The sequence below is a fragment of the Quercus lobata genome, chromosome 5, assembly GCF_001633185.2.
Source record: "Quercus lobata isolate SW786 chromosome 5, ValleyOak3.0 Primary Assembly, whole genome shotgun sequence".
Classification (NCBI taxonomy): Eukaryota; Viridiplantae; Streptophyta; class Magnoliopsida; order Fagales; family Fagaceae; genus Quercus; species Quercus lobata.
This window is the reverse complement of record NC_044908.1, coordinates 12,816,684-12,842,217: the sequence shown is the minus strand read 5'-3', so window position 1 is coordinate 12,842,217 and position 25,534 is coordinate 12,816,684. Positions and strand designations below refer to the sequence as shown.

Genomic DNA, 25,534 nt, shown 5'->3' with positions numbered 1-25,534 from the left:
TACCTAGAGTGGTTGGGAGTAGTTGTAAAAACTGGATAGCATGGTCCAAGGCATAGACCTGTCAGACGCAAGGTTTTTTATTGCTGTATTGACAGCTTTTTCCCTTGACCTGCTCCTGCACTGAGCTCATCCTTTTTCTTTAGGTGTCCTGTGGGATGCTGAGCGTGAGATCGTTCTCGGCCACATCCTTGGGCCTTTTTGGGGTTTTCATTATGCGTCCTCGACAATAGGTCTCCTCGGCTTGGGTCTTGGGCCCTAATGTAAAGTGGGCCGGGACCACAAATTCTCCGGCCCCACACGTACAAACTACAGACTTGTATTTTTTAGACACAAAAAATGTCAATGATGAAAAAATTGAAATCACCTTCTTTTTGTGTATAGAGCATTAAAAAATCTACTTTGTGTTCTTTCCATTTAGGATGTCAACCACAATATATGATTTAAATTTTTTTAATGACCCACATGTATGAGATGATGTGCTAATTTGAGGAATGTTGTGAAATTGTTGTGAATTTTTATTGTGTCCTTGACATGACTCATATTTTTTTCTAATTTTTCACAGTTTCATACTGTTTCTATAAATCTTAATTTTAACTACTTAAACAAATAAAGAAACATATGCTTAATTCTACAAATTTTTTTAAAAGAATTCAAGGCACTGAAACATTAATACAACTTTTAGGTATATTATTATATTCCCAACACTCCTATATTAATTTATTTTCTCAATTTATTTTAATTTCAAAATTATGTATTCAGATTTTTTTTATTTACTATAACTTGATTATTTTTGTTTTCTTTATTTGAATTATATGAAAAAAAAAAAAATATATATATATATATATATACACATGTATTTAATTGAGCTTATGAAGAAACATGATCATAATAATGAGTATCAAGGTGTCATTTAATCTTTGCCCCTAAGTTGAAATCCTAACTTTGCCACTAATATATATATATATATATATATATATTTATTTAAAATAGTTATAGGTTTGAGTGTTATGTTATAAATTATAATCAAAACTTCATAGAGTTTTTGTGTTTTATGGGAAAACTATAAAGAATTATGTATATTTGTTCCTTTATTTTATTTCGTTTTGTAAAAATAAACGTAGAGAGAAAAATATTGAAGGTATGGGTAAAGAAGTTATTTTTCCTAATATTTTCACGAACACAACTGTAGGGGCGGATTTTTGGGGCCCAGGCCCAGTGAGCAGGGGACTCTGGTCCAAAAGACCCTCAACAATGAATTTGTAGAGAGTGGGTCGAAGAACTAGGTCAAGACAGAGTGTGCGTAATACTTAGTAGGCCATGCAACCATCTAAACGTAGGAACGTTTTATTGAGCCTCCTGGGATAACAGTTCATGGAACAACAGCTTAGACTTTTCTTACAGAACCTCTCTCTTTTCCTTACTTTTTTGCTTTCCAGCTCCCGATCCCCTGGTCATGGGGGTTTTCTTCTCTTATATAGCATCCTTCGGATGATGATGGCCCTACACTTGTTGATCATCTAGGCCTCTACTTGAGTGTCTGTCCCATAGGACATCATCCTCCTTTTCTGTGAGTTGCACTAGCCAAGATAATATTGTTCTCCTGTCCTCTCCACATTAATGCGGCTGGAAAAGTAGCTTCCTTGCATTTAATGCGGCAGTTGTGGTTGCCCCCTGCGCATCCAGCATTTTCCTTCGATCTGGGACGATTTCCCACTATGTGAAGGGTGTGCGTTGGGTTCCCATTTGATGCGTCCGAGGAGACATTCCTCCTCGGACGCCTCTTAAACAGGCCCAGCCCGGCCCAACAGGGTTGGGCCGGAAGTCCTCTGGCCATGTCTTCACTTTTTGTCATGGTTGGGCCCCGCATGGGTGCCAAGGTCCACCGTTGACTGATGAACTTTTACCCCCACAACAACTAAATACTTGAAAATAATTTTTTTTTGCAAAAAATATTATCACCTGAAAACATTTTATGGTGGTTGGAAAATATTTTTTTCGGAAACAAACACAGCCTTATCCTTTTCTGTTTTAATAGGTTCAGTCAAATTCCTGTTACACCTTTTGTTTACCTAGCTATTATTGAAATTTGGAAAAGAGTGATGATGCAGGTATTAATCTTGATAATGACGAAAGTAATTTGACCAATATTGAACAGGGTGATGGGATTTCTTTTGGGTTCTGTCACGATTTGATCCTCTTTTTTTCTTTTTCTTTTTAGAGAGGAAGATATAAGTGATATTAATTGTTAAGTGTTAACATTATGAAAATTTACAGTGTTTTATTAACCATATTGTGAATTCCATACCCAACCTCATTTTAATATGATTAACGGAATGAAAAATGAAATATTTTGATAACAGTTACTCTCTGTCTCTAATATATATATATATAAATATTGAGAATCTTGGCCAATAATATATTGGCCAACTAATGTGGCCCTAATCAATCAACGTATCTAACACTTCAAAGAAAATTCATGTGGACGTGAAGGGAGAGAAGGAAATTGAAAGATCATACAATGATACATTTACATACCAACCAACCATTTGACATAGATGATAGAACACAGAGGAGAAAAATGAAGATCGTGTGCGTGGATAGTGGGACAAATTAAGAAGAAAAAGAAAAAGAGGAAAAGAACAGAAATAGAAGACTTAGATTTTTGACCAGCTACTCCAAACAAGCGAAATTGACTGGCAGAATTTGCTGAATGGCTCGAATTTTATCTGACGTGTTGTAGGGGAATTTATCGTATCAGTCTGATGACTTGTATGAAAATTATCATATCCATGAATCATGATGGTAAGAAATTAACAATTTTGATAATGATTGTATGTTTAATGTCTCAAAAAAAAAAAAAAAAGTTTCTTCATTTAGCTTAACATGTAAAGCTTTTTGTATTGAATAAAGAGATCTAAGATTCGAATCTTGGCTACTTGCCAAAAAGCAATTAAGATCTTAACCTGATAATAAAGAAGAATTATAACAGAGAGGATGCTAAAGATTCAACTTTCGATTATATTGAAAACCAATTAGTGTGGCATGATGATAAAAAACAATCATAATGGATCAAGCGCCAAAGATTAAAATCCTTTCACATCTATAAATATAAAAATATTTCCCTAAATATTGATTTTAACATGTGAAAAAAAAAAAAATATATATATATATATATATATATATTCGATTTTGGGGCCTAATCTATCATGCAATCAAATATTATATAAATTTATTCTGTTTTTCTTTAAATATATATTGGAATCTTCAAGATAATGCAATCGATTTTTGTTAGCCAATCAAATTAGAATTTTGTGACCAAAAAAAGAAATGGAACATTCATTGGAATAATAAAAAGAAAAACCAAGATAAATTTGCAATCCCGCGTATTGACTAATTGGTTTGATTGATACATGAGTAAATTTAGAGGAAGAAAATGGGTATTTGTCCCTTTCGCCAAAACTTTTTAGCAAAATGTTCCATGTCTGAAACTAATTAAGGAAATGCTCCTGTTTTGAAACTTGATTTTCTAAAACTCGAGTTTCAATTTAAAACTCGATTTTTGGACAATCGAGTTATAAGCAAACTGAAAAAAATTTTAAAAAAAAAAAAAAAATTATGGAACTCGATTTCCATGTAAAGTACTCGAGTTCCATGAACTCGAGTACCGTGTGAAGTACTCGAGTTCATGGAACTCGAGTTCCTTGAAAAAATTTAAATGGAACTCAAGTTCCAAAAATCAAGTTTTGCATTTGGAACTCGATTTTTAGAAAATCGAGTTTCAAAACAAGGGCATTTCCCTAATTAGTTTCAGACATGGGGCATTTTGCTGGAAAATTTGTGAAAAAAGGGTAAAAGCCCATTTTGGCCAAATTTAGAGACATTTAAGATATATTATAAGTAATATATATTAAATAAAAATTTTTGGATGTGTTTTGGATTTTACAAACGGTATAAAATAGAAAATTGTAAACTCAAAGAGAAATGGAAAATTGTTAGTTTCTATCAATTTTACTATAAGACGCTTGGCAAAGAAAATGTCTTAAATATAAGCTTAAATTTAATAAGAATGTGGTGTGAACCTAGAAGTTTACTACCATCAATAATGTCATGCTACATCAAATTTTTTTACAAAAAAAAAAAATAACAAATATTATCACAATCCTTTTTAATAAATATATTCAAATATTAAAATAAAAACAAAAAGGCCAAAACAAAGTGCCAGAAGGAGAACCACCATAACTATCCGAGACGATGCTAGAGTTAAGAGCTACCACCTTCGATGAAGTCATTTCATCATCATTCAGCCTTTGGCTTAGGAGTTTTTCATCTCTAGCTTCCTCTTCGATGACAACATGTACAAGACAACAACTGGTCTTGCTAGTTCATCTCCGACGACATATATATTAACATTGGTTGTTAATGATGACCCCCACTAATTCCTAACGATTCTTTGCTCTGATTTTTTTTTTTTTTTACTTTGATATATTTAAGGAAATTATGATAATGTTTAATACTCTCTATTCATTTTTGTGAAATAATTTAATTTGGCAATACATTATTTGAGGATTGTAAATGTATGTGATTACACCAGATCTTTATTGAATTTAAATTTTAAACTCTACTATTGGTTATTACTATATGTTTCAATAGAAAATATATGTATTAAAAAACCTATCTCAAAAACCAAAACAAATATATATATATATATATATATATATCCCTTGTTTTCTTGTGTTTGGTTGGCAAATCTTAAAATAAGCTTGAAAATATTTTTTTGTTATTTAGTTTGCACATAAATTTTTTTCTTTCTGATCATATGTTTTACAGAATCTTGTACAAGCGATTTTTTTTATACCTATATCAAAAACCAAAACAATAAATAAACAAAATCCCTTGTTTTCTTGTGTTTGGTTGGCAAATCTTAAAATAAGCTTGAAAATATTTTTTTTGTTATTTAGTTTGCATAGAAATTTTTTTCTTTTTCATCATATGTTTTACAGAATCTTGTACAAGAGATTTTTTTTTTTTTTTTTTTTTTTTTTTTTTTTGCCTTCACATATTGTTTTCGCTAATTGCATGATTGGTGAGGCCAAGGACTAATGGGTTAGTTTTTTTCCTTTTTTTTTTTTTTTTAAGAAAGTTTCAACCTATGGCGTATGTTCCTACTGATAGCTCTTTATTATCAGACCAAGACACCAATCAATTTTTAGTGTAGGCAATGATTGAACCCCAGATCTCCTATTCAACCATCAAATAAAATATCAACATTTTAAAACAATAATGCTAGTTTTCTTAAAATAATGATAATAATAATGAGGAACACCTTATTATATATTTAAATTCACAACATACTTAAGTGTTATTTTGTAATTGGTGTACTTTTTTTTTTTTTTCAGCAGCTACTGTAATCATCACAAATTGACATGTAAATATGTTATAAAATTGGGCGTGAGTCTGTCTATGTGAGCAGACTGAAATCAAAAAATTCTCATGAATGACTTTTATTGATTTTTTTTTTTTTAATATCAATTTTTGCTAATGGCCTACTTTGAAAATTAGTTTCATTGCCAATTCACTAGAAAATAAACCATCTCTTTCTCTAATAATGGGTGCTGTAAGGACGCAATTTGAGTCAAGCCCAAATGATAAAAGGATTTAGGCCCAAAAATCCCAATACAATGAATTTGTAGATGACAATAAAATAAAAGAAGACTGATTTTATCTAAAGAAAATCGTCCTCGGCATAGTCCGAGAAGATCAATTATTGTGTATATTACTTGAAGTTGGTTACAAATATAGTTTTTATTGCTATAGTATTTCTTTTTCAATTCTCCAATCCCCCTCCTTCAGGGTCTTCTTTCTGTTTTATACTACCTTCCTTCTTTCATCCCTACACTCCACGTGTAAGGTAGATTCCTAGTGTTGATCCTTGTCCCATCAGCACCTTCTTGAAGTCCCTGGTAGTAGCTATAAGGCTGAAAATTACTGTTCAGGTATCACCTCCACATAAATGCGGCCAGTTAGTTAGGTGCAGAACATTCAATGCAATGGTAGCAACTTTCTCTTTAGATATTTTAGGACTTCCCTCTATCCTGTGCTTCTAGGATGTTTATCTATATCAATGAAATCTCCTGGAATGTTACCCTGGGTGGTAAACCACCCCTTCGGACCTCGGCTTTGATCAGCCGAGGAGACATTCATCCTCGGACCATCCTCATAGACTCTTACAATCAAGACTAACCTCTTCACTTACTAACACAGACTCTCCTAATAATGTTCACACCTCCTCAGACTACTTCATGTCTTTGGATTGGGCCCCCGGCCAAATATATACATATGTATATTGCTGGGCCTAACGCCCCTACAGGTGCCAACTGCCAACATATTGGAAAAGAAATTCCAATGAAAGTGGTGGTGTTTTGCCATTTGTTGCTTGTCCATTTCCATAACTGTTAGTGCCATTAAAATGGTCTGTTTTTATTAATGAAATGTTGCTATCTAGCCCTTTCTCTCACCCTCCCACTCTTTGTAGTATGATGGGGCCAATTGGTTGGAAAAAAAAGCATGGGAAAATGATGCTGCTTTGACATTTGTTTCCTATCAATTTTTTCTTGAAATTATTCGTTGCATCTAATTCACAATTAATATGTTTGGATCAGGAAGTGGTGGAGCTAGAATTTTTATTTAGAGGTGTAAAATATTAAGATTGTAAAACAAAGTATAAAAGAAAAAATAATTTAAAAATAAGAGCTTAATTTAAATGTACAAACTTTAAACATCTAACTTTAAAATAAATTAAGAAAATTAAACGATGTTAAAAGTATAGTAATATACCTACAAAGTTGTATACACATAATCTCACCACCTTCATTTCTTTTAAAAAAAAAAAATTTAAATGCAACATTCTTTCTTTATTCTTCCAAGTACTTAAATTTTGGATTTATAGTAAAAATCAAGAATTTAAAGCTATAAAATATTCAAAGAATGGAAAACAATAGAGAAAACTTAAAGGTTTTCTATGAATATATACATAAAAATTATATATTCAAAACAATAGTGAGAAACCTATCAAAGTTTGATAGAATTATTTTAATTAAATAAATAACATATTTCTATTATTCTTATCTCTTCTTCCATATTGGAAAGTTGCATAGCAAGTAATTTTCTCTCTCTATGTCTCTCTCTGTTTTTATGCCTTGCATTTGATTCTTTGGCATATTTGTATGCTTATTTAGACTTGCATATTTGCAAGTTCTATTGTGTCTCCAACTTGCATGTCCAGTATGTATCTAAAATATTAATTTTTCCATTTATATCAATTTGTATTTATATACATTCAAAGTTAACCAATAGTAAATATATATTCAAAGTTAACCAATGGTAAATGTTATCATTCTAACATAAATCTTAATATTAACAAAAAATTAAAAAAAAAAAAATTCTAAACTATTCTCTTTCAATCTTTATAAATGTCAAAATTAACAAAATGCAATGACTCAATCTTTTTCTCTTTCTCATCAAGGTTGAATTCAGATTCTTCAAAACTATATTGAAATACAACATATTAAAATAGTACAAAAAGAGAACTTGTAGCATTCATTGTAGGCATCCTTAACGTATTGTTTAACTACAAAAATTACAATCTCCTTATCATATTTGAGAATCAATAATAATAGGGAAAAATAAAAAAAAAAAAACTGCAAACAATGTATTTTTTTAGTAAGAAATTTATTCTAGGAAAAAAAACGAACAAAAAAAAAAAAAAAAACAATATAAGCTAAGAGAAAGGGTATCACTGGAAGGATATTTTAGTTGAGAGTCTAAGATTGAAATTGATAAAGACTGCACTAACAATAGAGAAAACGTACCACATCCATAATCCATTAGCACAAAAAATATAACATAACAATAAAAACGTACCACATCTAGGATTCAATATCCGTCTACACCAAAAACTCATTGGTGTCTAGATCCAATGATAAAGGGCACAATTATTAGAAACGGTCTCCATAGGTTAAAACTCTATCAAAAAACCTAAAAATTAAAAAAAAAATTCTAGAAAATTATAAGGAGGGATCACATATTGATGTGGGAGTCGGGGTTGTGAAAACTTGAATAAAAATTTCCTAAGGATAAACAATGCTATCTTGATTACATGACTTTTTGATTAGTTGGTATGATATCATTGATATGTCCACCTGCTGCTGCAAGCATAAACTTAATACAAACATCCTCTTCATTATAGTTTTATTCTAAGGAAAACAAATGTAACAAAAATATAAATAGATAATTGAAGTTATGCAAGTTCATGTGCTACTTGATTGTTTTCTCTCATCGTGCTCTACTACTCCTTGCTCTTGGGCGAATAGAAATATATAATTTAATTTTTTTTTTCTCGATTGGTTTTACCATTTAGAGATAGTAGAGTTTCAAGTTAAACTCTGATATAAAATCTCATAAAGTTATTAGATATACTTGAAGATAAATATGAAAATAAAAATTTGATGATAATTTATACACGAAAAAGCAAAAGGCCAAACTGATTGCTGAATATAAAAATTGATAAGAACCGTAAATTGTTTAGTTGGTTTCTAATATATACATTAAACCAATAACTGAGCACCCTTCATGAATTTATTTGTTGGTAAAGAAACCAATAAGGACTTATTCATATAATTAACTTCACTTCAATTGCAATTTTTTATTAAATTAGAAATTGTAGTAAGAACAAATAAATATTTGTTTTTATCTAAAAAATTATTGCAAAATTTGGTTTATAATCAAGATAGGATTCTTGATTGTAGTTTAGTTTTTGCTATTCAAACTGATTAGGTCTCTTAGGTACAATAGTTGTATGCCACCAAATAACTAAACTTAATTTTTTTTAAACAGAAATTAATAAATTTTCACGATTTGGTTTTATAATCAAGTTAGGATTCTTGATTGTAGTTTGGTTTTTGCTATTCAAACTGATTAGGTCTCTTAGGTACAATAGTTGTATGCCACCAAATAACTAAATTTAATTTTTTTTAAGCAGAAATTTAATAAAATTTCTGCAATTTGATAAAACCACTTAGCTCAACCACAGCATCTAAGTCCAACTTTTATTATATAGTATATGATATTGAACCCTCCCATTGATATATTTTACATAAGATTAAGATCGAAAATGAAGAAATAAGAAGATAAAACTAAGCCCCTCTTGGAAGATGGTAAAAAATAAATTCCACTCAAATTAATTTACAAAATCAAAACCCATCTCACATTTCACCAGAAATAAAAATCAAAATCAAAGTGGGCAAGGCCAAAACAACCCACAATTAAAGTAAATAAGAAAATGCATAAAAAGAGTAATTCCTTCAAATCCAATGACCAAAACCCAATGCAGTGACGGTAAGCATCAATTGGATGTATGAAATCAAAAGCAGTGGAAGGAAATAATAATAATAGTAATAATACCTACAGATATGTTGTTCAAATGATTTCTAAATAAAATCTCACCGCAAAAGAATGAGTTGTGAAAGAAACTACTCTACACCTTAAACCGAGAATGTATATTTTTAAAGGTTAGAATACTCCTGCCGTCAAAAAGTTTAATTAAGAGTTACTTTATAGTGTTTATTTACTAAATGACATTTCAAGTGATGTTAACATACTCCAAGAAAGTGTTCTTTATCTATCACTCTAAAATAAATCTAAGTATATTGTAATTAATCAATTAGAAATTGTGTGGGGGCAACAATAAGCCTCCTTACATTCTCTCACTAAGCCCACATGGCATTTGAATAACTTAATGAGTGATTGTCATTGTAATATACTTAGGATATTACTTTTATCGTCTAGTTGTGAAATTCTCCTACTCTGATAAACTATACAATACATATAACACAGCGGTAAAACTCTTAATTAAAATTACCATTCCATGTATTACAATGTGTGGTACTATGTGAATACTTTATAAGCTATTAATTCTTAATAAATGGACTACCTATTAACCATTCAAATCCCCTTTCATATATCCACCACGAATAAAACTATCATTATATTTATACTATATGTGAACAAAATAAATATTCTATCTTATTCTCTACGAATAACCAAATAAGTGTCTAAATATAAAAGGAAATGTTAAATCCACAACATTTTCATAATAAATCTTAAGTAACAGAGTGTTACAGATTATTATTGACAGGTTATAAAAAAATTTCAATGATATGTTTTAGTAAGAACCAATAACAACTTATTACTATAATTTGTTGTGAAAGTATTGCGAAACACAACACTTCTCAAATACAAAACAAATAAAGAGAAATTAAACATCAAATAAGCTAACAAGCCCCACGTGTTCAACGTGATTTTTATTGTTTGGCCAACAAACCTTTAGTCATGGCCTTGCGGGATCAATAATCAATAGCTCAATGGTAATATGCTTTTTGGACACCTTTTGTTTCTTTAACATTCTCTCTAACACTAGTGTAGTTTTCGTGAATATGCTTACTTTTGGCTTCCACTTTTATAGTTTTATTATTCTTAGAGAAGAAAAATGCAATCAAATTGTCACGGAAAATTTTGGAAGGTCTCGATATAGAATTGAAAATCTTGAGATTTGTGATAAAAAAAAATTTAAACATAAATAATGCATGTGTTGTAGCTTCATAGTATTCAATATCTAAATTTTTGAGACCTGTGATAAAATTGCTTAACTATAATGCGTGTGTAGTAGCTCCATAGTATTCAATAGCCTCCATGGTAGTATTCAATAGCCTCCATGGTAGATTAAGCAACAATTGTGTTTAGTAATTCTCTAAGATATATCAGCTCCAAAACATAAAAAATAAATTATATGCTGTAGTAAGACTTTCTTGTGTCTACACATCCCGGTAAAATCAGAATTTGGGTAACCAATCACCTCCAACTAATTAATATGCATGTAAGTCAACCTGTAATCATTGGTTCCTTGTAAGTATCTCGACCTTTTTCGCATTTGGGTAACCAGTCACCTCCAACTGATTAATATGCATGTAAGTCAACCTGTAATATCATCGGTTCCTTGTAAGTATCTCAACATTTTTCGCAACTTTCCAACGATCCAAACCAGGGTTGCTTTGATACCAACCTAATGAGATGCTTAGTGTTGAAGTAAACTTTCTTTTGTGCATACTTCCACTACTTTAGGGCAAAGCAAAATGAAAATACAATTGTTTATCTTCTTCCTCAAAACCTTTAATGATATAAACAAATGTTTTATCTTACATAGTCCAACACTAACTACAGTTAGTCCTCTACGTAATTGAACAAAAATTCAACATAAATGAAAAAAGACATTTAAACTCCTATCGTCTAATCATACATGTTAAATGTTTCCCTCCAAAATACAACGTGAGAACTGGTTTACCTTCAATAGTTAGTTCCATGAGCGACCACTACCATGACCCCTCCCACGATCTCGAAAACCCCCATGACCTGGTTGGTTGATATTCATTGAAACAGTCAGTTTTAGTAATCAAATTCATGCACTCATACATGTAAACACCACGACAAGCGTGCACGTGTGTATGTGTGCACGTCTAAGAATATTCAAGCTAGCCAACTAACCTGACGGGGGAGGAGGAGCACCACGCCCCATTGCAGCCAAATCAGGACTGACCTTCTGTCCAGCTTCCTCAAGTATGCTGATGAGTTCCTTTGCAAATCTAGCATTTGCAGCGGTGAAGAAAGTGTATGCAGTTCCTTTTGCCCCAGCCCTTCCTGTTCGACCAATACGGTGAACATAGTCCTCAAGGGATCCAGGGAAGTCATAATTTATCACATATTTCACGTCCTTCACATCTGCCACAAAACAAAAGAGCATTATAAGTTATAAGAAATGCATTAGGCCAACAATTTCTCACATCAGAAGCTTACTTAGATAAGAGAATCTATGATCTCAACACATTTCTGCATGTATGCTAGTGTGTTGTTGTAGCAAATAAACACAAAATGTCAGATGAATACCCCCATAAACCATATTCTGGCAACAATTATGCACAGAGGGGAAGTGTTCAAGGGCAATATCCAACATCCATAGACATGAAAACAAGTGGCTCAAACAAACATACAAGTAGGATCCATGTGACAAATAACACCAACTTAGGTAAAAAAAAGGTGTTCATGAGACAATTTAGAGACCACTAAATATAGCAAAGCAATAACTAAAAAAATGAATCTTTCAAAATAACAGAGTACAGGCATTAGGATAGAAAACATAACAAATGAGTGCAAATAAAAATAAAGGTAAATATCCAACATACGCAGCAAAGAGCTGAGTGAAATGGTTTGCATCTGTTTTATCAATGAAAACATGATTAATACTAAAAATGTTCCTTAAAAAACCGCTTGAAAGATAATAATGTAAGATACAGCTCAAAGGGAAGAAATCCAATGGTGGATTATACCATAAAGCCCATCCAATAAAATTAAAAGAAGACTTAAATTAGGGACAACAAGAAGATCAGATAATAATTTCCTTCCAAAATGAGATGCTGATGATGAGTGCTATTAGTAAATCGTTTACCAACACAATTTCCTGTACTAAAATAGAATTTCTATCAAGTCTTTGAACAAGCTTTAAGAGTTTTATCTCCATACCTAAACCACGAGCTGCAACATCCGTAGCAGTCATTATAGGACTCTTGCCAGCTTTAAACTCTGAGAGGACCCAATCCCTCTCTGCTTGACTTTTATCTCCATGAATTGAAAGAGCTGGCCAGCCATCCATGCGAAGCTGCCGGGTAATCTGATCACATCCTTTCTTGGTATCCATGAAGATCAATATTCGGCTGCCATCCATGATATCCTCCAGCAATTTAACCAATCTGGAAAATCAAACCTATCAGTAAAATGACCACATCAAATCTCATATGATGAGATCTTGAAGAAATTAGAATATACAAGAACAAAATAGAAATGGGGCCTACTTGTTATATTTCTGGTTTTCAGAAACAATGTCAACGTGCTGGCGTATAGCATGGTTAGCTTTCAAATCTTGAGATCCTATTATCACCTATGCAAAGTCCAAGATAAGAGCCAATCACATAACATAATCGCACATTACAAACAGATACACATACCACAAAAGCAGGAACTTTCAAAAAGGGCATATGCCCTTTTTGGAAAAAAAGAAAAGAAAAGAAGGGCATATGCCCTCCAGAACTCTAGCAATTACAAACCAAGCCATTAGACCGTGGAAATTACCCTCAGTTTCAAGAAAAAGGAAAGAGGGGGGAGGAGTAGGAGAAAATTCACAAAAAACAAGCTGCCTCAAAACGAGTAAAATGACATATGAGTTATGACTGGCAACTACACACATCAAAAGTAAAAAATAAAAACGAAACACAGAAAAGAATATATCCTAACAGAAAGAATCCCACAACTGCGGTAGGCAGTAGCAAAATTAAGTTAGAGCACCTTACTTTGTACGGGTTGTAAAGAAACTGCCTAGCAAGTTGTTCAACCTCTTTAGGCCAGGTAGCACTCCAGTACAAAGTTTGACGATCTGGGCGAATCTGCATTGAACAAAACATTAGCAGGGAAGTAAAGGGCCCATTGCATTGCCATCAGTGATACTTAACAGTGGATTAGCTGGCATCTTCAAAATACCACATTTGTACTACTTGCAACTGGGCATAAACATTACAAAGTGATCATTAAAGCAATCGGTATCCCAGGACCAGGGTCAATCCTAGAATGAAGCATTTATTAAATATAAACAATTATAAAATTAAATTAAATTTAAAAAACTACATGGACATTATTTTATTGGCCTCAACCAAGTATCCCATAATTGTTTGTTAAAAACAAGTCCAATCACTAGTTGGACTCGAGTCAAAGCACAAATTTTAAGAAAAAAACCCAATTTAAACTCACATGTCTATAAATCGTACACAATCAATATGATTCATACAATACATATATATGTATCCTCAGATTCATAAGCATGGTCAATACACGCCTATGATACCTACTATTCATATTATACATATTGCACAATACTAACAAGTATGTGCATGTATATAATTAAATGTTGGTAACTATGGTCTTTAAAGCCAATGGCTTTTCAAGTAAACAAGAGTATATGGCTAATATCATGAATAGGCAACAAAATTAAGCAAAATACTGGAGGGTAAGCAGTGTTTAGAGATTTTCCCTTGTTAGTGAAAATTTGAAAATTCAACCAATGATTTACACTCTCTTAGGTAGGTTTCAGTAATAAAAATATTGAATTTTGAATATGTTTGATGGCTGTTAGGTGTTAAAATAGTGGGTTGAACAAGAAATAAGATAAACACTACACAACCACATAGGCAACCATACCTATGTTGTCCGAAACAATCACAAGGCAATCACACCCTCAACACTCCTTAAACCTTAAAATAAGCTTCTGGAATTTTATTAAAATCAATCTCACTATGAATGCTATTGACTAAAATAAGGGAAATTACTAAATCCAAAATCTTTTCCTAAAACACTAGGACTCCTAAAAAAACACTATGACTACTAATAACTAGAAAAGGTACTTTAGAACTTCTAAACCAAATACAAAAATGACTCAAAACACAACATAAGACTCGTAGGCCTTTGGTAGAGACAAGAACAGCCATTCCTCAAAAAATGGAATTTAACAGATTGCCCTTATTCTACACCAACAAGCAAGCCTTAGTCCCTTTTTGGGATTGGCTACGGATTCTCAATAGATTAGTCAAAGTAGGCCACATGTATTCTTTTATAAGATTTATTCCAGTAAAAATTAATTAAAACTAAACCAATAGCTTTCTATCCTGAAGAAACTTAGTACTAAAACTCAATACTAATTAAAGTAGCCTATGAAATGTTCCAAGAAGGTCCCACATCTAAACGAAACCACAAATCTATCTTTTTTTTTTTTTTAATCTTGCTTTTCCTCAATCTCTTTATTGTCTATATCATATCTTCTCTTTGGTAGGGAAGTAAGCAAGAGGCTTCATTAATGATATGGCCTTCAAAAACTCCAAAAAAAAAATATATATATATATATACACAAAAAATAATCTAATAAGTTCTTGTTACAAGTTTAAGTTCTATTGGACAAGACCTGCAATTAAGTACTAGAAGTCAAATTGGGATTCTAAACCAACAATTAGAACTTCCACACTGTTCAAGAACTCAGTTCAGCCAAGCTATTTCAGATCAGACATCTGCTAATCTGCCCTTCTTTTCTAACAGATCTAATCCATAAATGAAAGCAGGAGACAGAAAGGCATAACGAAGAGGAAATATGAGAGCTAGGGGAAACAATCATCTGTCAAAAATTATTTTTGTAACAGAGATAAAAGTACAGTAATGATCATGACATAAGTTTCAAACAGCAAGGCACAATTCAAACCTGAGAAACAAGCTTTCGAATCTGAGGCTCAAAACCCATATCTAACATCCGATCTGCCTCATCCAACACAAGATATGTAACCCTTCGCAAGTTTGTATGATGCGAATCCAACATATCAATCAACCTCCCAGGTGTCGCAATTACAATTTCAACGCCTGGTCCAGAAAAGGAATAAATTTGACATTAACAAAATCAAAAAGAGTAAGCAACTATATAAACCTAGACATGAAAGTAATAAAAAATAGCTATGTCAACTCACATAGTAACTACCTATCACAGGAGAGAGTCTATGGAAATCAAAATACAGCAAGAAATGAAAAGTTCTCTAAAACTCAATCGACAACCTACCTTTCTGAAGATCACGAACTTGAGGTCCCTTTGGAACCCCACCATATATGCATGTATTTTTAATTTTTGATGATGCACCAAATTTAGTACATTCATTTTGTATTTGAACAGCAAGTTCACGGGTTGGAGCTAATACCAAAACAATTGGGCCATCTCCAGGAGCTGAAAAATATAATGGTGATCAATGAAACATATTTCCAGAGATTGACAAAATATAAACAGAGGCATATCAAGATCATATTAAGAATAAATCAACCCAAACATTACACCCTTACAAAGAATAGGCTGGGCATTAACATGGACAATGGCAGGCAACAGGTAGGCAAGTGTCTTCCCTGACCCTGTTTCAGCAATACCAATTAGATCACGGCCCCTTAGAGCCATTGGCCATCCTTGAGCTTGAATAGGGGTAGGTTCGACAAAGCCAGCTTTTGTAATCTCTTGAATAACATAATCTGTTGACAAGTAGGAATAAACATTATCTCACCAATGTCAAAAAAAAAAAAAATAACTTGCAAGTTGAGGATAAGTCAACTAAATTTCAGAAAGGGTAAACTAGACAGAAACAGAAACTCTCAGCTTTGAGTCATGAATCTTGCTCCCCCCCACCCACCTCCTCCACCCCACCCTCTACCTCTCCCTCTCCCCCTCCCTCAACCATCAACTTCCTTCTTTCCTTTTTTGCCACCCTCACATCTTCCTTCTCCCTCCCCCTTTTGCTTCCCTCCACAGTTTGGGTTTTTTCCATATCTTTATCCCACTCCTCCACCTTTGCCTTTGCCCTCCCCTTCCCCACCACCTCAGGGGCCTAACCAAGTTTTGCCTAAAAGGCCTACTCTTGTACCTGCACCTTTTACCACACCAAGTTTTCCCACCATTGAAACCTCTCTTAACATCCCACCCAAACCTATATCCTCTGTTTCTGGAGGCAGCAAGAGCTCTTTTCATATTGATGCTAAACATTTTTCTTTTTCTTTTGATGGAGGGTGGTCTGATTCGTATTCTTTACTTGAGACACATAGGAATGTTAAGAGCTCGATTTGGGTTGGTCGTAAGGGCTTGGAGTGGATACTTACTTGTCTTGAGGATATACGAGATTGGGTGCCTGGCCATGGTTTACTTTGTAAGAGATTTAGGGAGAATGGGAAGTTATTAGAGTTTTGTGGGAAAGCTAACAAAGCTGGTCTGTTTGTTGTTATTACAGTTTATTTCGGAGGATCTAGGAGAGGTTGTATAATGATACCAGCAAGCTCTAATAGAGCTGGCTGGTCTTTGTTTCAGAAAGAGCTTAGGAATTTTTGCTCTGGTGCTGAACCGTTATCTCTGGCCAAAGGTTCTTTTAATAATGGTGGTAGGGGTGGTAAACTTGCTGGTGGTGACCAGAGTGGGAAGTTTTTATCTAATTATGGAAATCAGCAAAAGATCAGAAATTTTGAAAAAATTGAAACATTTTTGGGGCAGAACGTGATGCATGGAAAACGTATAGAAAATGTTTCAGTTATAAAAGGCAATGTTTCAGCTTTTTCTGGCAGACCCATGCGGGCTTTTCAATTTAAGATGACTCCTGCTACCTTGGCGTTGAAAGTGTGTAAGTCTGAGAATGGTAGACGTTCTGTGACTTGGCTGGGTGATAAGGTGCACAGCTGGCCCAAGGTGTTTAGTGATGGGCCAGAAGTAACAAAACAGCCAGGTGGGCCTGTTGTAGCCCAACCCAAGGTGCACAAGGCTTTTCAACTGAAGGGTAGTTTGGTCAAGCCCAGCCTTCTTCATGTGGAGTCTGATGCCCAGGCTTCGTGGGTAGCGGGCGAGAGCTCGAACGGGAGAGGGGGTGGAGACCCAGAGCCACCGGTGTCAGCAACGGTGCCGGAACTGGATCGCGCCGCCTCTACCCTCACCGGCGACCCTGTGCATGTCGTCTCGGTGGTCTCACCGTCGACCAGAGCGACCGGTGCGCCGGAAAATGCCGAGACTAGGTTCATCGGCGAGGAGATCCAGTCTCCGATGGCTGGGGATTTCGTCGGAGGGAGGTTGTCGAGGCCGACGGAATCTGGGAAGGAGTTTTTTTCGCCTCAATGGCATCAGGGAGCAACCCAAAACTAGTTTTCTCCTCTGTTGGGCCTGGTTAGCGAGATGGACTTGTGTTTTGGGGAGTTAAAAAATTCTATGGAGATATCAAGGGAGAAGGGAGAAAAACTAGTTCAGGATGGGACTGAGCAGGTTCAAGATGGGTCTGGGTGCTTTATGCTTCAGTGGAAGCAAAGGGAAGTTAATCCTAGTGGCTCTTCTCAAGGGGAGGATGAGAGTGGCTTTTTGGAGTGTTCACCTATATCTAAATGGGATCCCATGGAACATAAGGAGTTAGAGGTGATCCAGGAAGTCGATGAGGAAGAGGTTCGGGGGTTAGAGGTAAAAAATTCGAAATGGGTATGCAGCCTGATGAAAAGTTTTTGTAGAATAGTGGGTTTTCCTATTGTAAAGCATGAAGATCAATGTCTGGCCTTGTTTCGTCTCCTTGAACAAGATTGCATTGATGTTGTAAATGTTGGGACTTCCAATGATATTGTGAGTTCAAGGCAGAAAGGGCTAAGGGAACTTAAAGGTTTGTTTTCATCTGTCAACTATGAGGGGGCAGCATCTAAGGGGAGGAACAGAGATTCCTCAGTAGGCATGGGGTTGAGTACATGTGTTAAATGAATTTACGGCTTTTATCTTGGAATGTTAGGGGATTAAACAATCCTCAGAAGTGGGAAGTTTGTAAAAATCTTCTTAAGGAGTGGAAGTGTGATATTGTTTGCTATCAAGAAACAAAGCTGGCTTCTATAAGCTCTTCTATTGTTCGAAGCCTTTGGGGTAGTCCGTTCCTAGACTGGGTTGCTCTAGATGCAGTCAACACTGCAGGGGGGGTGTTACTGGTCTGGGATAAGAGAGTTTATGAAAAGGTTGATTGTGCTATTGGTCAGTTTTCTGTAAATGTTTTATTGAAGGGGGTTGTAGATGATTTTGTTTGGGCTTGTTCAGGAGTGTATGGTCCTAATAATGATAGTCAGCGGGGTGCTCTGTGGGAGGAACTCTCTAGGATGCACTCTAGGTGGGATACGGCATGGTGTGTGATTGGGGATTTCAATATCATTCGATATCCGAGTGAGAGACTTGGCTGTGAGGCTTTTAGCCCGGCTATGTTTGCTTTTTCAGATTTCATTGAGGCTAACTATCTTGTGGACTTACCTCTTGAAGGGGCATCGTTTACTTGGTTTAGAGATTCAGGGATAGAATGTATGTCAAGAATCGATAGAACCTTGGCATCGGTGGATTGGGTAGATCATTTTGGGAATGTGTCTCAAAGGGTACTCCCTCGTGTTGTTTCTGACCATTGCCCTCTATTGGTGGTGGCTGGTAGTGTTAATAAAGGTCGTGGTGCCTTTAAGTTTGAGAATATGTGGTTGAAAGAAGAGGGTTTTGTAGAGAGGGTTCGGCAATGGTGGAATGGGTATTGCTTTGTGGGTTCTCCAAGCTTTATTCTGGCTCGAAAATTAAAAGCTCTAAAAGAAGATTTGAAAAGGTGGAATAAGGAGGAATTCGGGGATTTGGCCTTTAGGAAGAAATGTCTTTTATCTGAACTGTTGGGTTTGGATGCTAAGGAGGACTCGTTAGGCCTTTCTCAAGAGGATCAAACTAGGCGATGTCAGATTAAAAGTGAGGTTGCTCATCTTGCTTCTTTGGAGGAGATCTCTTGGAGACAGAAGTCCCGGATTTTATTTGTGAAGGAGGGGGACAATAATACTCGTTTTTTCCATCGGATTGCTAACTCCCATAGAAGAACTAACCATATTCGGGGTATAAAGGTGGATGGTGTTCTTTATGAGGATGAGGAAGTGGTGCGGTCTAAGGTGGTTCAATTTTATCAGAGTTTGTACTCTGAGTCAGATACTTGGCGCCCTTCTATGGACGGCTTAGAGTTTGCTTGCATTGAGGAGGATGAGAGGCTTATTCTAGAGAGGGATTTTTCTAAGGAGGAAGTAGTTAAGGTTCTTCAAGAGATGGAGAGCGATAAAGCCCCAGGTCCTGACGGTTTCACTATGGCATTTTTCCAAAAATGCTGGAATGTAGTGGAATCAGATGTTATGGCTTTTTTTGATCATTTTCATAGGAGCTCAGAGTTTGAACGGTCTCTGAATGCTTCTTTTCTTTCTTTGATTCCCAAAAAGAATAATGCTTTGAATATCAAAGATTTTCGGCCTATCAGCTTAGTGGGAAGTGTGTATAAGCTTTTGTCTAAAGTTCTGGCTAACAGATTGAGGCTAGTGTTGGATAAACTCATTTCGGAATCGCAGAATTCTTTTGTTGGTGGCAGGCAGATTTTGGACTCAGTGCTTATTGCTAACGAATGTCTAGACAGTAGATTGAAGAGTCGTGCTCCAGGGGTGGTTTGTAAGTTAGATATCGAGAAAGCTTATGACCATGTGAATTGGGACTCCTTGTTTTATCTGTTAGAGAGGATGGGTTTCGGGGGTAGATGGAGGAGTTGGCTGAAGACTTGTATCACTACCGTTCGATTCTCAGTTTTGATTAATGGATCTCCTACTGGTTTCTTTGGTAGCTCTAGAGGTCTAAGACAAGGAGACCCATTGTCTCCTCTCCTCTTTCTTTTGATCATGGAGGTTTTAAGTCGTATCCTGAAGAAAACTGAGGAAGGTGGTCTCATTCAGGGTTTTCATGTGGGTCCAAATAATCATACTGGTATTCGTATTTCTCACCTTCTATTTGCTGATAATACTATTCTTTTTTGTGATGCCTCAAGAGAGCAGATCTTTTCCATTAGGCTGGTTTTGACCTGTTTTCAAGTTTTTACTGGATTGAAGGTGAATGTGGGGAAAAGTGAGATTGTCCCTATTGGGGAGGTGAGCAACATCCAGTCTTTGGCTACTATTCTTCAGTGTAGGGTGGGCAGTTTGCCTATAATTTACTTGGGTATGCCGTTGGGTTCTTTGTATAAGACAGCTGCTATCTGGAATCCGATTCTTGAGAGGTTGGAAAAGAAGCTTTCAGGCTGGAAGAGGCTTTACCTGTCTAAGAGTGGTAGACTCACATTGTTGAAAAGTACCCTTTCAAGCCTTCCGACTTATTACCTTTCCCTTTTTACTATCCCTAAAGCTGTGGCGACTAGGTTGGAATGTATTCAGAGGAATTTCTTATGGGGTTCGTCAGTTGAGTGTTTCAAATATCCTTTGGTGGCTTGGGAAAAGGTATGCCGTCCGCGTGAGTTGGGTGGTCTGGGAATTCGGAATTTGGTGTATTTTAATCAAGCTCTATTAGGGAAATGGCTTTGGAGGTATGGCCATGAAATCTCTCATCTATGGCGAAGGGTCATAGCCATGAAATATGGGGAGGCGAAAGGGGGTTGGTGTTCTAGAGTTTGCAGAAGGGCTCATGGTTGTGGTTTATGGCGGAGTATTAGTGAAGGGTGGGAAAGTTTTGCTAAGCATTTGTCTTTTGTAGTGGGGGATGGTTCCCGTATTCTTTTTTGGCATGACAAATGGACTGGAGATGTCTCTCTTAAGATTCTCTATCCCCAGTTATATTTGTGTTCTGCTAATAAAGAAGCTTATGTTTCTGAAGTGTTAAGCCCTTTAGTGGGTGATAACGACAGAGTGTGGAGTTTAAGCTTTTTTAGGGATTTCAATGATTGGGAGTTAGCAGCTTCTTATTCCCTTCTTCATTTCATCCAAACCCGGATCCCTAGGGGTAATGGGGGTGATAGGCTTCGTTGGGGGCTTAATGGAAATGGGAAGTTTGATACTCGGTCTTTCTATCATAAGATTCAAAATGCAACTCCTTCCATTTTCCCTTGGAAGGGCATTTGGAAAGTCAAGGTTCCTAAAAGGGTGGCATTTTTTATGTGGATAGCAGCTCATGGTTAGATCCTTACCTTGGATAACCTTATGCTTTGTGGTCGCCCTTTGGTGAATCGTTGTTGTATGTGCTGTTGTAACGAGGAATCTGTGAATCACCTGTTACTTTTCTGTCTGATAACTCATTCTCTGTGGACTCATATGCTTCGGTTGTTTGGGATTGAGTGGGTCATGCCAGGTTCAGTAGCGGACTTATTATTTTGTTGGTACCATTGGCTTGGGAAGCATAGCTCCGATATTTGGAATCTAGTTCCAGGTTGTTTAATGTGGAATATTTGGACTGAACGGAATCGGCGTTCTTTTGAGAATAAGGGGAAAACTGTGGCTCAGTTAATAGAGTTGTGCCAACGGACCCTCTTTGATTGGTCTCGGTGTTGGGGTTTTTCGGATTGTTTTACCCTTATGGAATTCCTTTCGTCTATTAGTTTTTCTTAGTTTTTCTTAGTGGCTGTTTGTCTTTTTGTTCACTACCGTGAACCCTTTGTATTTTAATGCTTTTCCCTTTTTAATAATATTTTCTTCTTACTTATCAAAAAAAAAAATTTCAGCACAACTTTTTTTCTTGATAAGTAAATTTTCAGCACAACTTAGTTATCATAAGAATTGACATAACCAATCAAGAAGTTGGTGCAAACAAGAAGGTGATACAACTAAGCAGATGTGATGCATTAGATGATTAATTTTGCAGGGAACCTCCATGATTAACACTTAGACAGTGCAATAGCAATCTCAGAAGAACTAATATGGTGAAATATCCTGACACAGAAACCATGTGTTTGTATTCCTACCAAAATTTTCAATGTGGATTATGAAGTTTTTTTTAGTGAAGAAATTACTTTTCACTAAGAGGGTGTGTCATTCAATTACTCCATCTTTGGCGTTTTCTTCAGGATCACATCAAGGGACTATCCAGACTAGGTGGTAGAAGTGAAAGACAGATGTTGTGAGTCCGTTTATGTCCAGATTATTTGGCTAACTTTTAGCTTTTATGTACAACTTTTTAAAACCTCACTTTTTCAAAGTACAAGTATATTTTAGCACACTTTTAGCAAAAAACTAAATAAGCTCATGCCAAATGGACACGCAAGATAAAAAGTTATTCGATGTCTTATTTTGAAATTTTGTGCTTCTTCTAACTCATGTATATGCTAAATGAAACATTTAAAAACCCTCAAACAATGAAGAAAGGGTCTTTGTCCTAAATTAAGTTACCTGGAAACCCAACATCACGAAAACTCTTGACAGGCTTTGGAACATCAAGGCCCTCAACAGTAATTTCCCTTTGCAGCCGATAATCCTCAACCTCCCTATCTGACATTTCTGCCACCGCTGGTGACTCAACATAGAAGTTCTTCTCAAAAGGAGTCAACCCATCCAAATCCAACTTCCTTGGTGACTCTACAACTTCATAACTATTTCTGCTCGATGAGGACCGAACTGAGCCACCATAGCCCGTGTATGCACCAAAACCCGAATCACTAAAGGAATATATTTGTAGAGAATTGATCAGTACATGATATTAACTCAACATACGGGCATATTTATATAAAATTCAATATAAGAAACAAGTATCAAAACAAAGCAGTTTACAAAAATGGGTTGTTCAACAAAATAATATATATACAAAAGCTAAATGAACTTGAAGAAAGTTATAAGTGTTACAGTCCATTTGGATTGAGGGGGGAAGGAAGGGGAGTAAAGTAGAGTTGGTTGAAAATAAACTAATTTTGGGCCAATTCTTCTCTACTCTACTCTACTCTACTCCCCCTCCCTCCCCCTCAATCCAAACAGACCATAGTTTGGACACAATGGAAAGAGAGCAAATGCAGAATCATTGAACAAAACCTAAAGTTCACAAAACTAGCCAATGATTGTTATTGAGCCATTGACTTAACACTAGATTTAGACAAACTCTAATAAGAACTAAGATAAAGCAAAACAGTGAGCCTTAATTCTGGGCCTAATTGAGAGAGCCACAAGAGGCAGAATCACTAAGTAAACTTAAACTCCACACTAAAACAAAAAACCTCAATTTCAACAAATATTATGTAAAACAAGTCAAACACACATAACAGAGAGGGATAATAAATGGGCAAACTTTAAATTCAAAATAAAATCAAATTAGGCAAAAATGAATGAAACCCAGATATGAATTTACATACATACACATATGAATGTGTGTGTTTTTGTGTCTGTTAGAGATATACACAGTAAAGGGGCAAAATTTAGGTTCAAATGTAATGAAATTAGATACAAATGAATGAAACTCACATGGGAATTTAAGCAAAGCAACACATAAACACAGTTAAATATACAAGTGTGTGTCTGTGTGTGTGTGTGTGTGTGTGTGTGTGAGAGAGAGAGAGAGAGAGAGATATGGGGTTGGTGAGGGTTACCTTCTGCGGTCACGGTAGGAGGAGGGGTCACCGGAGCGGCTGTCATAGCGGCTCATGATGTGTGGGGATGGTGTTACTGCCGGTGAGGTTATCAGGAAAAGGGGTTTCAGAAGAAAGAAGAAGAGAGTAGAGGGAGAGAGACAGAGAGACAAAGAGAGTTACTTTGGATGATAGAGTTACGCTTTTGTGTATCTTGTGGCTGAATACTCCAATAATGACATGCCATGTGTGAGTGGGACTCACATCCACCGTCACACATTAAAAATAATCATTTTAAAAGTAATAATAAACAAAAAAAAAAAATAGTTTTGAATGAATCTCTTTAAACCATTAATTTTGAAAATCTAACCATTAGATTATATGTTTTTTAAATTTTTAATGCACATATCAAATTTCGTTCAAATCTAATATTATTTACTATTCAATCAATAAACTTATTTTTTATACAAAATTTTATACCACAAAAACTTAAAATTTAAACATTTAACTATTGAATTAATAAAACATATAATTTAATATTTAATTTTTCAAATTTTACCTTCAGTCAAATGATATAAGAGGAGTTTTGACCTTTGTGTAGGTCAAAAAATTTGTGTCCATGTAGTTTATCAATAAGTCTATATATAAATTATAATTTTTTTTAAATGGTAAATACATAAATTGTGTTGGTGATTGGTTTATGCAGTAAATTAATATTAATTTCCCATAAAAAAATTATATTAATTTACCACATTAATCATTTTGAAAAAAAGAAAATGCTAATGGGTGTTCTTACGGTAATAGTCAATAATCCATTTAAATAAAGTTTTTATAAGAAAAAAAAATTAATGTTTTTACAACTTTTTTTATTTTCTATAAAAATAGTGTCAAAACTTTCCTAAAATAAATTATTAATTATTGCTCTAAGTGTATTCATTAGCATGACCCTTGAAACATATATATATATATATAAAAATGGTTGTGTATGTGATATTACTCATAATTTATAAAGAATTATATCTTTTGTAAGAATTTATCAACTTCTAGTCGTCTAAACCCCATAATTATCGATTTCTAAATAGGTATAAACTGCTGTGGTCACATACAATTATACCAAATTTAGGAATACTTTTTTTTTTTTTTGGCTTTATCAGTTGCTCAATGGGTATAACTGTATAAGCTGCTCTGGCTACCGTGAAATTACATGGTAGGAACAACCATGTTGATGTTTTGGCAATGTGAAAATGTTCTAGAATAGCAAGTATTATTTCCCAAAGGAAGTCACTAATTTGTGTAGCAAGTCCAAGGAACAGTTACTTGGTAACCATTATTGACATTTATTTCTTGCATATTATTATTATCCCTAAGCTGTTGAAGGTGTCAATAACAATTATAAGAGGAAAAAACAAAGTGTACAGTGTGGGATATGGGAAATTATTGTGTACTCTCAGAGTACCATAAATGCATAATTCCTCCTCTTACATAAATGATGGATCCCACTA

General features: G+C 34.8%; 1 protein-coding gene across 2 annotated transcripts; it reads right to left on the bottom strand.

Annotated features, from left to right (window-relative positions):
• Positions 1-11,187: 11,187 nt before the first annotated feature.
• LOC115988317 (DEAD-box ATP-dependent RNA helicase 20) lies at positions 11,188-24,233 on the bottom strand. Of its 2 annotated transcripts, XM_031111844.1 has the most exons (11): positions 24,054-24,221; positions 22,870-23,135; positions 16,024-16,203; positions 15,749-15,910; positions 15,401-15,555; positions 13,452-13,544; positions 12,957-13,042; positions 12,628-12,854; positions 11,787-11,829; positions 11,596-11,693; positions 11,188-11,463 (listed from the first exon to the last, which is right to left on the bottom strand). In XM_031111844.1, the coding sequence occupies exons 1-11, from the start codon at positions 24,107-24,109 to the stop codon at positions 11,405-11,407; spliced, it is 1,425 nt and encodes a 474-aa protein (XP_030967704.1). In that variant the 5' UTR covers positions 24,110-24,221; the 3' UTR covers positions 11,188-11,404. The 2 variants fall into 2 exon arrangements, with proteins under 2 accessions (XP_030967704.1, XP_030967703.1); XM_031111843.1 differs by having other exon boundaries at positions 11,596-11,829; positions 24,054-24,233.
• Positions 24,234-25,534: the final 1,301 nt, after the last annotated feature.